General features: G+C 46.7%; 1 protein-coding gene across 4 annotated transcripts in view; it reads left to right on the forward strand.

Moving 5' to 3' along the window:
• TUFT1 (tuftelin 1) overlaps window positions 1-16,251 on the forward strand; it is a 44,456-nt gene extending 28,205 nt beyond the window's left edge. For 3 of the 4 annotated variants that reach the window (XM_060090539.1, XM_060090541.1, XM_060090542.1), the window contains 9 exons: window positions 29-118; window positions 2,003-2,068; window positions 5,189-5,302; window positions 9,326-9,454; window positions 10,039-10,133; window positions 13,089-13,194; window positions 14,065-14,148; window positions 15,286-15,386; window positions 15,974-16,251. In XM_060090539.1, coding sequence (XP_059946522.1) covers window positions 29-118; window positions 2,003-2,068; window positions 5,189-5,302; window positions 9,326-9,454; window positions 10,039-10,133; window positions 13,089-13,194; window positions 14,065-14,148; window positions 15,286-15,386; window positions 15,974-16,037 — 849 coding nt within the window. In that variant the 3' untranslated portion in view covers window positions 16,038-16,251. The remainder of the gene's footprint in view (window positions 1-28; window positions 119-2,002; window positions 2,069-5,188; window positions 5,303-9,325; window positions 9,455-10,038; window positions 10,134-13,088; window positions 13,195-14,064; window positions 14,149-15,285; window positions 15,387-15,973) is intronic. The other variant, XM_060090540.1, reaches the window with a different exon arrangement.
• Window positions 16,252-17,121: the final 870 nt, after the last annotated feature.

Here is a 17,121-nt window from a genome sequence, read left to right on the forward strand (position 1 = left end):
GCTAAAGCCTCTTGCCCTCTCCTCCCAGGCCAGGAACTGCCTGCAGAAGCTCCGGGAGGATATAAGTAGGAAGCTCGACAGAAATCCAGGAGATTCTCTCCATCAACAGGAGATACAGGTAATAGGAAATGGTCCATGGTTGGGTCCCCACTGAGGAGGTGGGGTTGTGCCATTTACCAGTCACCCAGTGGGTGCCGAATCTAATGCCGCTGCCAGGAAAGGCGAGAATACAAGTGATGCTGGCTTCTCTGAGCACTCACAACATTGTTAGGGCTCTTCAGCAGATGGACACTTGTATTCACACTAATCAGCCTACATACAAGCACACCTGTTCCTAAAACATGTGCAAAAATTGAATTTATATCAATAAAATTATTAAGTTAATGGCAGGCCATCTTATATATAAGGATTCTGTGATCAATCTTCTTGTAATACAAAGTCTTATAAAGAGACAATTAACCTATAAATCCAAACTTCTCATAAACCGATCTTGCTTAATTTGGTTATGCTTGTGGTGTAAATTGGAAGTCTTGGTCCTTGTCTATTATTACTGTCTGTGTCTATAGCCATCTCTACCCTGGGACAGGAAGCTCCTCCAGGTTAGGGTTCACCCCCCGACCCTCGTCTCTGTGTCCCCACACCTCAGCCCAGGGTCTGGGATGCACAAGGTCATCAGTAAATGTTTGTTAGACCACTGATTGGAGAATCCCTCTTGGGATGGATGATCCTGGGATCCTCTTTTTCAGTTCTTCAAAAATTTGAGGATAGAAATGTCCCCAGGAGAGCAGAACTATCTCTTCCATGACTTCACCCTCATCTTCCCTTAGATTCCAAGCTGTGTCTCCTTCATTTGCTTTTGGTTTGGTTGCAGTGGTCCTTCTCCAGTAGGTCCTGCCCTCGTTCTCCTAAGGGGAAGAGTGACCTAGCAGCTAGTGCCAGCAAAATTACATTTCGTCTTGGTCATGTGCTAGGCTTGTGTGGTAGATTCTTCCTAATTTATTTTGCCTTGGCCAGAGGTAAGACTTTCACTGCCTGAGCTCACATCTGGCTGGTGGGAGGTGCTTTGTCTAGTGACTGAAGAACCTAATGTGTTCAGAGCCCAGAAGTCCAGGCACCTTGTTTACACAAAACGGCAGTCGTAAGATGACTAATCAGGCTTTGGGTTGGAAAGAACTGCAGCAAATGCTGCTTCCCCTTTTGATTTATGTTTTTTCAGACCTTGTCAGGATCCCCTGAGGGGCAAAGGAAACTCTTTGTTTATGGCAGACAGCTGCTTGTATTTCCTGGGCTGTGAGGAATGTGCCTGCACATTTTCCAGTCTGATGAAAGTTTTTAGCCTGGGGTTTCTTTCCTCCTCCCAACAAGGCTAGATAGAGTATTCCCTCTCAAGGCTGCACATGTTTCTCCACTCCCTCTTTTCTCCATTTTCCCACAGAGCACTAGATGTCTTTTTTTCTTTTCTTTTCTCCCTTCCTTCCTTCCTTCTTTTTCTTCTTCCTCTTCCTCCCCCCTTCTCTCTCTCTCTCTCCTCTTTCTTTCTGTCTAAGATTTGAACTCTTAGAAGAATAATGTTTCAAAAATATATGATACTGCTTATATGTGGAATCTAAAAAAAATGATACAAATGAACTTATATACAAAACAGAAATAGACCCACAGACATAGAAAACAAACTATGGTTACCAAAGGGGAAAGCAGGGAGGAGGGATAAATTAGGAGTTTAGGATGAAAATATACACACTACTATATATAAAATAGATAACCAACAAGGACCTACTGTATAACACAGGGAACTATAATCAATATTTTTAATAATCTATAAAGGAATCTATAAGGGAATAGATATATATATGTATAACTGAATCACTTTGCTATACACCTGAAACTAACACAAGATTGTAAATCGACTATACTTCAATTAAAAAAAAAACAAGGAGAAGAATGTTTCAGAGTTAATTGCTTGGGACTGTTTTCACTACCAATTTTATTTTTCTTTGAATAGGTGGTGCTAGAAAAGCCAAATGGCTTTAGTCAAGGTCCCCTGACCCCACATAGCAGCCCACCCGAGGTAGGTAACAGGGAAAATAGTGGTAACTACTGCTTGGCCAAGAGGCAGGAAATAATCCTTCCTGATCCTTTTGTTTATTGCTTTCTCTCTCTCACTAAATATGAGAGTAATATTTACTTGATGTAAAAATTCAAACAAAGGAGAAATATATAAAGCGGAAATTTTCCTTCCCCAATCCCACTCCTTGTAAGTATTCAAGGTTAACAGATTGAAGTGGGTGGGTCCTTTTATTTAATCAATCAATCAATCAATCAATCAATCAATTAATTAATTAATTTTTATTTTTTTGGCCTTGCTGTGTGGCTTGTGGGGTCTTAGTTCCCTGACCAGGGACTGAAACTACACCCTTGGCAGTGAAAACGCAGAGTCCTAATTGGACCACCAGGGAATTCCCGTGGGTGGGTCCTTTTAGAGCAGTGCTTCTCAGCCTTCATTGCCCATTAGGATGGCCTTGGGAGCTTTAAAGGATGCAATATCTGCGTGCCATCCCTAGAGACTGTAATTTAACTGGTCTGAAGTGTGGCCTATGCATCAGGACTTTTAAAAGCTCTTCATGTGATTCTGATATTTAGCCTATTAGTTCTAATATTCTAGTCTAAAGTTCTAGAGTGTTTTTCTATACACAGACAACCATATTTAAAAGCCATATGTATGTGTGTGTGTGTATACACTAATATATACACATGCACCATATATACATACACAGATAAATGTATGTATATAATATGCACATACTTTTCACAATTCCAGTCATGATAAATACATTATTTCTTGCTTGCTTTTTTATTTTTTTAAGCTGAAAAGTATATATAGGCTTCTTTCCATATTTGTATGGGTAAATCTATCTCATTCTTTTGAATAACGACAAAGTATTTCCTTCCGTAGCTGTACTTTCTTCCCCCCGCCCAACTTTATTGAAGTATAATTGACAAATAAACCTGGTTGTACTTTTTTTTAAAATGACATTTGTTATTATATTTTTTGTGATTACATAATAATTTAAGACACACATATTGTAGAAAATTAGGGAAATTCAGAAACACAGAAAAGTTGAAAGAAGAAAAAAATATCAATTGTAATCTACCCAGAGAAAAGCCAGTTTGGTAAAATTTCGTTTGTTTTTCCTTTAGTGCAAATATATATTTATGATATTGAGATTAGACTGTATATTGCATTTCATTGCATTTGTTTCTTTGCTTGGGCAGGTATAGTTTTGGATTAGGTTTGTTTGGCTCTCAAGTGCAGAGCTGAATCAGACCTTCCCATCAGTTCAGGGCTCATTGTCATCATTGGTCCCATAAAGACCTCTCACTGCTTTCACTTTTTTTTTTTTGTCTCCCCCACCAAAAGGTACTCACTCTAACATATTCAATATATGATTTAAATATGCCTATTAAATATGTTTTTTTAAATTAATTTATTTATTTGTTTTTATTTTTGGCTGTGTTGGGTCTTCTTTGTTGCGTGCAGGCTTTCTCTAGTTGCAGCGAGCAGGGGCTATTCTTTGTTGCGGTGCACGGGCTTCTCACTGAGGTGGCTTCTCTTGTTGTGGAGCACAGGCTCTAGTCACGCGGGCTTAGTAGTTGTGGCATGCAGGCTCAGTAGTTGTGGCTCGCGGGCTCTAGAGCGCAGGCTCAGTAGTTGTGGTGCACGGGCTTAGTTGTTCCGTGGCTGTGGGATCTTCCCGGGCCAGGGCTTGAGCCCGTGCCCCTGCATTGGCAGGCGGATTCTTAACCACTCCACCACCAGGGAAGCCCGTTTTTAATTTTCATAATGGACTTGTGCTGTATTTCTGTTTTTTCCTTTTTTATCCAACATCATGTTTTTAGGCTCTATCTATGTTGCTGTGTTAAAATCTGGTTTGTTGTCTCTAGCTCCTGCATGTAATGTTTTATAACTCCCTTTTTTTGTCTGCATACTGTATCATTAAATTTTTCCATGTCATCAGAGAGTCTTATGAGAACGCCATTTGAAATAAACACGTGACAGTTGTGCTCCTGGAGGAGCCTTTTCAGACATTCTCACCTGCCCAGCAGCATAGATGCAGACATAGGAGAACTGACCAGATTACTTACTGACGGCTGGATTTGGAATGTTGTGATTCTAGCCACTTACTTTAGATGTGCAGTTTGGATGTTTTCCTTCCCCGAATCACAATATTTGGCAAATATGCTGTTGGCAACAAGTTATAATAACACCTGGCACTATCTGTTCAGCCTTTCTTCTCACAAGCTCCAAGCCCTACCGGATATTATCTTAGTTTTGAGGCAGGCTGTAAGGCAGGGCATGGTAAGGAGTCTTCTCCCTGCTTCCCAGATAGAGAAGCAAGGCCCACAGGACTCAGTGATAACACAGCCACCCAGGGACCCTGTCCCCTCCTCCCAGCTGAGCTCTGTGCTCTGGTTTGAAGGTGCTGCTATTTCCCACTGTGCAAGACCGGGAGGGACTTTTCTGTCAGACTCAAGGGAGCTGGTAACTGAAGTGTAGCAGAGATGGGGACGAGAGCGTACATGCCAGTTTGGGTGTGCCTGAGGGAGAGATTCACAGTAACCTCAGTGAGACACCTTTTCCTCCATCAAATCAGATTCCTGGACTTATTGGGTGCTTTTGCCTTAAGCTGCCCATCTGTCAGTAACCCTTTGTCTGCTGATCTTTGTGCTAAGTGCAGAGAACCACAGAAGACGTGCCTTTGGGACATGCCCCTCATGATGAGTGTGGCACATTCCCTGCCCTTGGGGAACTGTAGTCCAAAGTGAAACATGGTCCCTGCTCTCAGAGAGCTCTAGTCTGATGGAAGCAGGACAGACACATGAGAACGGCATAAACATACCTATTCATTAATCAGTTGATACATGTATAAAAATTACTACAGTGTGTCCTAAAATAATCAGGTGATTGGAAACTAGTTGAGTTCTTTAGGGTATGAGAGTGTTTTCATATGAATGACTCAGAACTCCTTGGTGCCTATGACTGACTAACTCTCCCCTTGTGCGATGTGCATTCTTTTGTGAGGGTAGTCTGAGCAAGATGGTCCAAACAAGTGTGCGTTGTTGGGGGGACCTTCTCTTACCAAGTCACAGACATAGTCACTTCACCTTCCCTTCCCTCCTCTGGCTGCAGGTGGACACCTATATAGATGAAGATGTCGAGAGCTTGAGGAGGACCGTGCAGGACTTGCTTGTCAAGCTGCAGGAGACTGAGCGGCAGCACCAGTCAGACCGTGTGGATTTTGAGGTGAGATTTGGGATCTGGGGAGAAGGTGCCCTAAGGGTTGGGCCACTGGTTACAGGTGCAGATGAAGTCTTCCTGGCTGGAGTGCCATCAACTGGAAAGGCTAGGCTCTGCGGCCTGGAGCACTTCCTGTCTGCTTTGCCCTTTCCTGGATATTTATAGTTTTTGCTGTCTAAGCCTAGCTCTTGAGTCTCTGCTTTACTGGAGCAGAGTGGTGATGCTGGTCTGGGAGAGCAGGTTCTTCAGAAGTCCTTTCTATAAGGACTGCTGGGCTCTAGGCACCATGCAGGCAAGGATTGTTGCTGTCAAGTTCACCACTGCATCCCCAGTGTCTGGGACAACACTTGGCATCAGGTGGGTGCCTCTTAAGTGTGGACAGGATGAGTGGATGAATTGGTGTGGTCTTAGGAAGAACTGTGCCCATGGAGTCAGGGGACTTTAGATCAAGACTTGGCTTTACAACACAGAGCTCTGTGATCTTTTTTTTTTAAATTGAAGTATAGTTGATTTACAATGTTTTTAGGTGTACAGCAAAGTGATTCAGTTATATGCACATATATATATTCTTTTTCAGATTCTTTTCCATTATAGGTTATTTCAAGGTATTGAATATAGTTCCCTGGCTATACAGTAGGTCCTTGCTGTTTATCTACAGTATATATAGTAGTAGTATCGGTTAATCCCAAATTCCCAATTTATCCCTACTCCTGCCCAGAGCTCTGTGATCTTGAGTGAGTATCTCAATTATTGTTATAAAAGTAATACTAGGTTGGGCTTCCCTGGTGGCGCAGTGGTTAAGGATCCGCCTGACAGTGCAGGGGACACGGGTTCAAGCCCTGGTCCGGGAAGATCCCACATGCCACGGAGCAACTGGGCCCGTGTGCCACAACTACTGAGCCTGTGCTCCGCAACAAGAGAGGCTGCAACAGTGAGAGGCCCGCACACCACGATGAAGAGTGGCCCCTGCTCGCCACAACTAGAGAAAGCCCTCGCACAGAAACAAAGACCCAACACAGCCAAAAATAAATAAATTAATTTATAAAAAAAAAAGTAATACGAGGTTATTGTAGAATATTTAAAAAAATACAAAAATCTCTATATAGAGAAAGCCCCCCACTATTAAAAGTATGTGATGTCTTCCATGCTTTCCAGACAATTCTTTGGGTATAAGATGAGGGACACTGGGCAAACAGAGCAGTTTTCCTAGCTGCTCTATGTGAGAGTAACCTTCTGTTATCTGCTATTGTTCACCCACACGTAAAGTACTTCTTAGGTCAGAAATATGTAATCATAGGATTCTGCCCTGCCCAGGCTTGCCAGGGTCTGGTGGAAAGAGGAATCCCAGCCTGAACTCTTCTGTTTTGTGGACTAAGAGAGAGAATTTTTTTTTTAGGCCACACCACGTGGCTTGTGGAACCTTAGTTCCCTGACCAGGGATCAAACCCGGGCCCCTGGCAGTGGAGGCGTGGAGTCCTAACCACTGGACCGCCAGGGAATTCCCTAAGAGGGAATTTTGAGAGGTGTATTGAGGGTGAGGACAAAGGGCAGTGAGAGTGATCAACTGCCTCAAGAGTAATCGAAGTCTTACCTGAGTGAGTAGTTTAACCTCCCTAACCATCAATTTCAACTTTTGTAAAAAGGGGTCATGAAATATACCTCACAGGTTTGATGTATGGATTGAGTGAGGTAATATATGTAAGTATATTTATTACTCAAAAGGGTTTTAGAAATAAAAAATATCCTATATTTTTCATAGTGATCAAGTTAACACATGGGTTTTCCTATCCTAAATAATTTGGGCTTAGGGTAATACTAAGATTAGTTTGTCTCAGAACAGAGTAGCTGTGCAGTAAAGGAGTTTGTTGTATCTATTTCAGATTCCACAATTTGTATAATTTGGTTGACAATGAATTGGTTCAATGACCAGCTGTTCCTTACCTTATTGGAGTAGAACAGGAGGAAGGGGAGGTCGAGGCTGTAGCACTGACCAGACTGTGAGTTTTAGAAAGAAATTTCTACATTGAGAGACACTGTGAAGTACTGGTTGGTTTTAGCAGCATATGGGGGACTCTGCTGGCCCTGGGTTTCAAAGCTTGAGCAAAAGTGTCCTGAGTAAAAGCCCAAGGCTAGAAGACCCCTGACAGCTGTTAACCACACGCCCATGGCTTCTTACACGGAGCTGCCCTTTAACCCCAAGGCATGCAGCACCCACCTGCGAAAGGAGATGCTCCTTGGGTTTCTCCCACTATTGGGGTAGGTCACCACACCCTCTTATGATTAAGAGGTTCCCTTAGGGCAGAGCTGGCTGGAGCTATGGGACTGATGTAGCAGAGGAGTGTGTTTTTTTCCTTTGTGATCCTACAGCTGGGTGTGAGGATCATCTGTGGTCCGTTAATGCTGTACTCCGAGCACACATCAACCTGGGTGCAATGTTTGTGTACAGAAATGAGAGGCCTTATTGTTACATTCCTGCCCATGGGGCTGGCCTGTTCCAGGCTAATATGAGACATTTGAAGGCTTTTCTCTGTCTCTCCTGGTGAATTAGACTTTCTGGTCTCCTTTTCTGAATATGCGGGGTAGGAAGGGCAAGGTTGTCAATTACCATGAGGAAAACCTCATGGTTTCCCGTTATACTGGCTCCTGGCCGTTAGGAGGGATTTGCCGTGAGTTTGCTCTGGACAGAGCTGTGTGCAACATGGACACATCCCATCACACGTCATCCTGTGCTTTGCTTTCTCCTCCTTGATTCTGACTTGGGAGGAGCCAGACAGACTGGTTGCTGGTGTTCTGTTTTACCAGGTCTGGTTAGGCTTTCCAGAGGCTACCTGGATTATTTTGTAGTAACTGACTGGGGAGTCAACATGCGGTATCTGGGATGCATTGAAATGGATGACGAAGTAACAGGGTTCTGTCATTCATTGGCTGTGTTATGAAAGGAGAGGGTTGGACTAGATGACCATCAATTCCATTCATGATATTATGGAGCGGTGGCTGTGTGCTCGGTGTTGTGCTGGGCTCTGGAAAGGTAGCGGTGCCCAAGGTCTCCGCCGTCATGAAGTTGATGGTCTCCTGGGGGGTGCACACAGGTGACTGGGCAAAATCTGGTCAGTGCTATAAGAGGGAAGGGCTGTGTGTCTTCTGTGGACAAACAAGGAAGGGCTCCTCACCCGAGCTCAGAGCTCCCTAGAAGAAGAGGTGTCTAAGCTGAGATCTGAAGGATGACTGGAGTTGGCAAAATGCACGTGGGAGGAAAGGAGGCAAGTTCTTACCTTTTCACTACAAATTCTGCTTCTCTCCTCTCCAACTTGTCTTCTCACCTTTGACAAAGAGCGAATTCTTCCTGGTGCTAGTAGCCCTACCGGGTGCCATTTTGTCCTTTCCAGTATTGCTGGAAGTGAGGACGAGGAAGAGTGGGAGACAGAAGGCAGGACATGGAGATCTCCTCCCCTGGATTTTTCGTGTTTGCACGAGGAGGAAAGCTGAAACACTGGGTTAAGCTTGGGTGGCACTGGAGTGCTGGTGGGGATGTTGACGAAGTCAACCATCTGGAACACGGTACTTGTGGGTTCCAGGTGTCACTCTAAAGTAGAGCTTGATCAACTATGCGACAATTAACCCCGCAAGTGGAGTTAATCTGCTAGTCTCCTGAGTGGTCCTGGAACAGTGAGTGGGAGACAGCAGTGTGATCATCAGGGTTGCCTCCCTCCTCCCATCACTGCACCCAGATTCCTGTTTTTTTGTTTTTAATATTTATTTATTTATTTGGCTGTGCTGGGTCTTAGTTGCGGCGTGTGGGATTTTTAGCTGTGGTGTGCGGGATCTTTGGTTGGAGCATACGAACGCTTAGTTGCAGCATGTGGGATCTAGTTCCCTGACTAGGGATTGAACCCAGGCCCCCTGCACTGGGGGTACGGAGTCTTAGCCACTGGACCACCAGGGCAGTCCCCGTCTGGGTTTTTTTTTCCTAAGGTTTTTATCCATGTTTGTCCCTCTGCATGCTTAACACATCCCCATCCTGTGTCACAGGTCACACTCAGTCGGTACCAGAGAGAAGCAGAACAGAATCAGGTGGCCCTTCAGAGAGCAGAGGACAGAGTGGAACAGAAGGAGGCGGAAGTCGGGGAGCTGCAGAGATGCTTTCTGGGAATGGAGACGGTAACTGTTGGAGTCTTGCTCTTCAGCACTCAGACTCCTGGGCCGGAAGGCACCTGGAGATTGACTGAGGTGGTCGCAGGGACTGTCCTTCTCTGAGCAGCTCCAGAAAATCACATTTCATAGCTTCCTTTGGCAAATACCTTTGAGGACCTTTCAGCCCTTAAGGAATGGGAAGGTCTTTCTCTGTCTAACTTAGCCCTTGACAACTAGAGTTGAACGCATTTCCATTTCAGGTGGGTTCTTGTATAGCTGCCCTTTGGCCTTTGAAGATCGTTCTTCAGAAGCCACTCAGCCTGGTTTCTTGGGGACTGGTAGCCATAGTTGGCAGGGGGGCCTGGAGAATGCAGGGCCAGACTCTCCCTCTGGGCAGCTGCGTGAGGCTGAGAAGTTTCTATGTGCTGGGGTGGGAAGGGTTATCCTGGACAGGGGAGAGTGCCCCATCAAACCAGCTTGGGCTGCTGCTCTTTGGCAGCTGTCCCAGGCCCAGCAGGGGCTGACTGCTAGCCCTAGTGCCCATCTCACCCCAAACGCAGGAACTGTCGCCATCTCCTCATCTTAGATTTTCTTCCCTTTGGCCCATCCAGGAGCATCGGGCCTTACTGGCAAAGGTCAGGGAAGGGGAGACAGCTCTGGAGGAACTTCGGAGCAAGAAGGTTGACTGCCGAGCAGAACAAGAAAAGTAAGGACTCTGGTTCACCATGAGGTTGGGGTGCAGGGAAGGGAGGGCACAGACCTGGGGAGGAAGCTGGTGCTGATGTCAGATCTTCCAGCTCTGACTCACCGTGTGTCTGCTCAGTGTGGGGCCCTGCCCAGGGAGATACTGTTGGGGAGGCTGCCATCTCCAAGGAGCTCATTTTCCAGGGAGTAATAACCTGAAGAAAGGGCTTCTAGGGTTTTAGAGCCAGGGTCAAGCAGGAGCTGGTAAAGTGTCTGCCGTTGTGGCACATCATTCTTTGGTTGTCACACTGGATGTGGAAGTGGTATTATTACACCACAGCTTACTCCCCCGCTAAACAAAAACCAACTGTAAACTATCTGAGGGTAAAATTGAATACTTTCCTCACAAGTCGTGCTGATGAAAATACAATGAGCAGCTTCGTGGAGAGCTACTGAACTTCTTTCATCTGAACCATCTCAGAAACTGAGACCCACCTGTCAGCAGTGGCATCTAGGGGATCTCTGGGATCCTTTCTACTCCAGGCTTAGAGGATTTTGTGAATTCCCTCTGATCAGAGGGGATCAGAGGCCCCAGACCAGTGAAACCTACAGGGCAAAGATTGAGCCACCCTTGGACCTTCACGAATTTAGAAATTTTTTACGCTGTTGGCAAGTAATATAGAAGATCTCAGATGGTAAATCAAATTTTTTAAGATAAATTTATTTATTTAATTTATTTATTTTTGGCTGTGTTGGGTCTTAATTGCTGCACGCAGGCTTTCTCTAGTTGCAGCAAGTGGGGGCTACTCGTCATTGCAGTACGTGGGCTTCTCATTGTGGTGGCTTCTCTTGTGGCGGAGCATGGTCTCCAGGCTCACAGGCTTCAGTAGTTATGGCGGGCGGGCTCAGTAGTTGCGGCTCGCAGGCTCTAGAGCGTGGGCTCAGTAGTTGTGGCGCACAGGCTTAGTTGCTCTGCAGCATGTGGGATCTTCCTGGACCAGGGATCGAACCTGTGTCCCCTGCATTGGCAGGTGGATTCTTAACCACCAGGGAAGTCCCGGTAAATCAAATTTAACATTAGTATATTGGTCTGGACTTCATTGTATAAGTTGGACCTTTCTAAGTTCAATAGACATTACCTGAAGGGCCTTCTAAGGAATTCCAAGATGAACCAACACAATCCTTGCCTTCTTGGACTCCTCAGTCTGCTGGGGGGTCCTTTTCTCTCCTTTGGGATATCCTTGATCTAGGCCTGCCTGGCATGAAAAATGCAGGCATCTTATTGTAGCCTTCTTTCAGACTTCACAGCAGAATTGCTTGATTTTTTTTAAAATTTTTTATTTTTGTATACATTTATTTATTTATTTCTGGCTGCATTGGGTTTTCGTTGCTGTGTGCGGGCTTTCTCTAGTTGCGGCGAGAGGGGGCTACTCTTCATTGCGGCGTACAGGCTTCTCATTGTGGTGGCTTCTCTTGTTGCGGAGCACGGACTCTAGGCACACGGGCTTCATTAGTTGAGGCACGCGGGCTCAGTAGTTGTGGCTCACAGGCTCTAGAGTGCAGGCTCAGTAGTTGTGGCGCATGGTCTCAGTAGTTGTGGTGCACAGGCTCAGTAGTTGTGGCTCGTGGGCTCTAGAGCACAGGCTCAGTAGTTGTGGTGCATGGAGTTAGTTGCTGCATGGCATGGGGGATCGTCCTGGACCAGGGCTCGAACCCAAGTCCCCTGCATTGGCAGGTGGATTCTTAACCACTGTGCCACCAGGGAAGCCCCAGAATTGCTTTAAATTACTCAGCACTCCCTCCTCAATGGTTGAGGTGCTCATGGGCAGGAGACCGAGTGGAAGGAGCAGGAGAAACACAAAAGACCAGCTAATCCAAAACCGAGACTTGGGGATGGCAAGTGACAGCTATGCATCATAAATGCTGATTTTCTAAATAAAAGGAGACTGAGTAATAGGGCACTGGAGAACTGAGGGTGACAACTGAGAATGTTTGAAGCTTAGGAAGGATGAGTTTGGAGGCTCAGATTGCACTGTCCCCCATGCCGAGCACTGCCCATCTTCTAGCAGTGGGCGCTTGTCTGTTTCCTCAGGCAGACCCAGAGAGTAATGGGTACCAGCAATTCTTCAGTGCTCTGAACTCCTGGGCATTCTCCCCAGCCGCCTGACCTTTGGAGATCTTGGCCCAGTTTGCTTAGAAGAGGCAAAGGAAACAGCAGTGTCTGGGAATCAGGAGACTTAGAAACGGACTTGTGTGAAGAGGCTTTAAGGGTCCTCAAATCTTATCTCCCTCTTGATATAAAATCCCTGCCAAAGCTTGATGGTCTACGATATCATAATCCCAGCTTGTACTTGAATCTTTCCAGGAAGGAGGAGTTCATTACACACGAGGCAGTCCACTTTCTGACAACTTTAATACTGAAAAAGTCTTTCCTGTGTTAATATAAGAGCTCCTTCCTTGGGCTTCCCTGGTGGCGCAGTGGTTGAGAGTCCGCCTGCCGATGCAGGGGACGTGGGTTCATGCCCCGGTCCGGGAGGATCCCACATGCCACGGAGAGGCTGGGCCTGTGAGCCATGGCCGCTGAGCCTGCGCGTCCAAAGCCTGTGCTCTGCGGTGGGAGAGGCCACAGCAGTGAGAGGCCCGCGTACTGCAAAAAAAAAAAAAAAAAAAAAAAGAACTCGTTCCTTGAAACATCTACCTATTGGCTCTAGTTTTATCCGTAGAACTATCCAGAATGACTTATCCTTTCTAACCTTTCCAAGCCTCAGTTCCCTTATTTGGACTAGATGATCTCTAGTGATGCTTCTGATGTGTTGTTCTAAGGTGTCCCACCAGCTCCTTCTTACAGCAGACCACTGGGGAATCAGGCAGAGGGAATCATGCCTGATCGAAATGCCCTGAGCCCAAGGCCCTTACTGTGACTGGGTGGAGAAAGCATCTTTTCCCCTTGCCTCAGCCTTCTGGTCTTAATCCCCAGAGCTGCTAACCTGGAAAAGGAAGTGGCTGGGTTGCGGGAGAAGATCCACCACTTGGATGACATGCTTAAGAGCCAGCAGCGGAAAGTCCGGCAAATGATAGAGCAGGTAAGCAGGGTTAGATCTTACCCTGCTCTGGGTTACCCCCTCTGGAAGTTTCCACATTGTCTAGCCCTGTTTTCCTGTCAAGTCTACACCTTTATTGATTTATTCTCTTGGGTATCTTGGCTTATATTCATTAAGTGTCCCATAAAACATTTATGGCAACCGATTACTAGGTTAGGGTGATTGGGATTTGCTTTTCTCCCATCTTTCCCCTACTTTATTGGTTATTTGCCTTGTGCGTTCCCATGGGAGAAGAAGGAAAAGATTATTCTCTCCCACACTTTGAAGAGTGCTGGTCAATGAGTAATTAAGTCCCAATAAACTCACTTATCTGTGTGTAGATTTTCAGCCTTTGCACCTCATGCACATTTTCTGTCTTCCCTTGCCTGAGCTAGGGTAACACACTCAGAATATGCCATTTTGTAGAATCGTTTTGAGAATTTAAGATACCCTAATGGGGAGGGCATAGTTGCTGCATGTCAGCTCCATGAGGACTAGGATTTTTCTGTCTTGTTCATTGCTGTTGCCCATTCTCTAGAACAGGGCCTGTCATATGGTAAGCACTCAATAAATATCTCTTGAACCAATACATAATTTGTACTACCCAAAGTCAAATGGAATGGGTTTTGAATCATCCATTACTTTGGATTATCAGGGTGGTGTTCCCCTCAAACCCCTGGCCCCACACCTGGGGTAATCAAGAGTTTAACACTGACTGAAACAAGGCTTTTATAGAAAAGCTAAGCCAGCCACGTGAGAGGTGCAAAACTCTGCCCTTTGTCTCTGCTGGCTCCCCCCACAGCGGGGCGAAGTGCGATGAGTATGTAATGAGTCATTTCAGAACGAGCTCCAGTGTCTGCCACATCTTTGCAGCTCCAGAATTCAAAAGCTGTGATACAGTCAAAGGACACTGCCATCCAGGAGCTCAAGGAGAAGATTGCCTACCTGGAAGCCGAGGTGTGTGTTCTGGGCAGCCCTGGGAAGGGAGCAGACTCTTGAAGAAAAAACTGGACATAGGGAGGGAGAGATTCTGGAGGGGGTCTCGATCCTGTCTAGCTGCTGCTCGCAAGTGAGTAGCTGGGGTGGTTGGATGATCTTCAGTTCCGCTGAATGAACATTTTCTAACGCTTCAGGGAGTTGCAAACAATGGTAAGACCTGTCCCCACTCTGAAAGGATATATCCTCATGGTGCAAGCCCTGTGCCATATAGCAGCATGGAAGCCGGCCCTTCATTCTGACTCTATGGGCTTGGCAGAGGAGCTGACAGTGGAGCTGAGCTTTGAAGGAGGATGCCTTCTACGGGTGGAGTCTTCTCCTTGGCTAAGGCGATGGGCTCGATTAGCTAATGAGTTCTTGGTCTGATTTCTACCATACCTCAGGGCCCTTCCTGTCCATTGAGTGACTACCTGAGATTGCTTTGCAGACATTGTGTGAGGGTCCCAGCTAGTGGGAGAGATAAAAAGACATGGGAGGGCCTCCCTGGTGGCGCAAGTGGTTGAGAGTCCGCCTGCCGATGCAGGGGATACGGGTTCGTGCCCCGGTCTGGGAGGATCCCATATGCCGCGGAGCGGCTGGGCCCGTGAGCCATGGCCGCTGAGCCTGCGCGTCCGGAGCCTGCGCGTCCGGAGCCTGTGCTCCGCAACGGGGGAGGCCACAACAGTGAGAGGCCCGCATACCGCAAAAAAAAAAAAAAAAAAAAAAAAAAAGACATGGGAGACAGGGTTGTTTATCTCCAGGGGGATTGCAGTCTAGATTTATAGATAAAATACATTTAAAAAATACCTAAGAATACTTTATAGAAAAGCATATGGACAAACATAAGTAAATATCTCAGCAGATTATAGGAAATTATATGCAGGAAATGTATAGAGAGGATTTACAGGAGATGATCAGTGCTGCACAGTTATTAAGAGAACATGCCTTCAGGGAAGGAGGCTGGAGCAAATACTGGAGGGAGAGGGCATCCTGGTGGCACACACGGTGGGGGTGGGGGTGACAGCAGCACACAGAGGTGGAGACCAGCATGAGCTGGTGACATGTGGCACGGGGCAAAGCAGAGGAAGCCCAATTCTAATCTCATAACTTGTGTTACAGAATTTAGAGATGCACGACCGGATGGAACACCTGATAGAGAAACAAGTCAGTCATGGCAACTTCAGCACCCAGAACCAGACCAAGACTGAGAACCTGGACAGGTGAGTGGGCATGAATGGAGTGGGCCCCAGGTAGGAAGTGAAGGAAAGAGGGACAGAGCCATGGGAAGGAGGCCTTTAGTGCCAAGGCCAGGATGAGGCTCTTCTAAATCCAGCTTCGTTCTCTCAGTCTCGAATCTGATCCATTCTCCACCTGAACCACTTTCTAACCAGATTAGAGTAGAGCCTGATACCAGAACCCCAAAGAGGCCCATGAACAATGCTAGAGGCGTCTGAACCCCCTGAAGTTGTATGCAAAAATTGTGAATGTGTAGTAAGGGCATATTTCCAGAGAGAGGGCCTTTTGTTTCCAGGTGATGCACAAAAAGGTCCAAGACTGAAAAAAAATCAAGAATCATAGCCATACCCACTCCTAAGGTGTTCGGCTGCACCTTCTCTTTTCCCCACCCCTGCCACCAGACAAAAGTACCAGTCCCCTCATCTCTTAGCACTGACAATTACTATTTCAAGGCATTAGAACCAAGAGATCAGCGGGCCCTGCAGGGTAGAATCCAGAGGCAAACTGGAGGGGCGGCTCTGTGAAGGGTGGGCAACAACAGGGCACTCAGCGTTTCCGACTTCCTTTTCAGCGTTAGGATCGCCAGGCCCCCCAGCCCAAAGCCCATGCCTCTCATCCGAGTGGTGGAAACATGAGCTGAAGGAGACAAGATGCTGCTGTTGCTGGTGCCTCTGGCCTGAGGAGCAGCCCACCACCCCTGGAGGCTGCCGGCCCTGACTTTGAGTTCCTGACAGCTCCCTTCATGGTTCTGAACGCCCGTCCTCTACGCTGGGCGGACGGGGGATGAGCTCCCCCTCTGGACACTGCAGCCTCTGGAGGCCAGCGATATCCTGCCCACAGGACCCAGGGCAGTAGCCTTATTCCCATAGTTACTATTTTTCTCTGTAGCAGAGCCTCCCTTCTGTTGTAGACTGGAGTTTGTAGCCCGGGCTGGTTATTCTGCCCTAGAAGCCAGGCCCTCTGCAGGTCAGGAGAGGTGATAAGATCTACCTCAGCCCTAGAGGGTGGAGGCACAGATGTCAGCAGTGATTGGAGAGTGTCCCGGGGGCATGAAGTTCCTTCCTTAAACACAGCTCGGCTCTTAGCAACAAACTGTTTCTTTTTTCTAATTGCTCCACCCTCAGCCCATGCTGACCCAGGCCTCCTGCAGACAGACAATGGGGCTACCTGTCATGGCCTGTGAACCTCAACTTTGACTGGACGGACTTGTCTTTTGGGGAGGAGGAATGTCCTTCAGGCAGTAGCTCTTAGCAGAAAGGTTCTGTGAGGCCACGGACAGTTACGGGGGGGACTTCTGTCTGCTGTGAAGACTCCCAGAATCTCTTAGGGTTTCCCCCTAAGTTGCAGAGCAAGATACACCTCATTCTTCTCGACTCAGAGCCTAGAAACTGTTTTCACTCGGTTACATCAGTCTCAGTGAAGAAACTCTCATGGTATTTATTTTGCTAAGTTATTGGTGTTTTTGCTTACAACTCACAACTGATTAAATACCAGAGTTCATAGTTCTGCAGCCTTCTCTTGGGGTGTTTGGATTTGCTCGACAGAGGGAAGAGAGTGTTCCCAGTGGACTTGTTGATTTCAGAATGATGTCATAGTCTTTTTCTCTCTTTCCTGCTGCTTTTCCCTTCCTCCTCCAAACCTCAGGAAGGCAAGTATTGATATATTCGCCCTGAAGCATCGGGGTCTGAGTGTCTGTTGTTTGAGGGAAGAGAGCAATCA

The sequence above is a fragment of the Mesoplodon densirostris genome, chromosome 2, assembly GCF_025265405.1.
Source record: "Mesoplodon densirostris isolate mMesDen1 chromosome 2, mMesDen1 primary haplotype, whole genome shotgun sequence".
Lineage (NCBI taxonomy): Eukaryota > Metazoa > Chordata > Mammalia > Artiodactyla > Ziphiidae > Mesoplodon > Mesoplodon densirostris.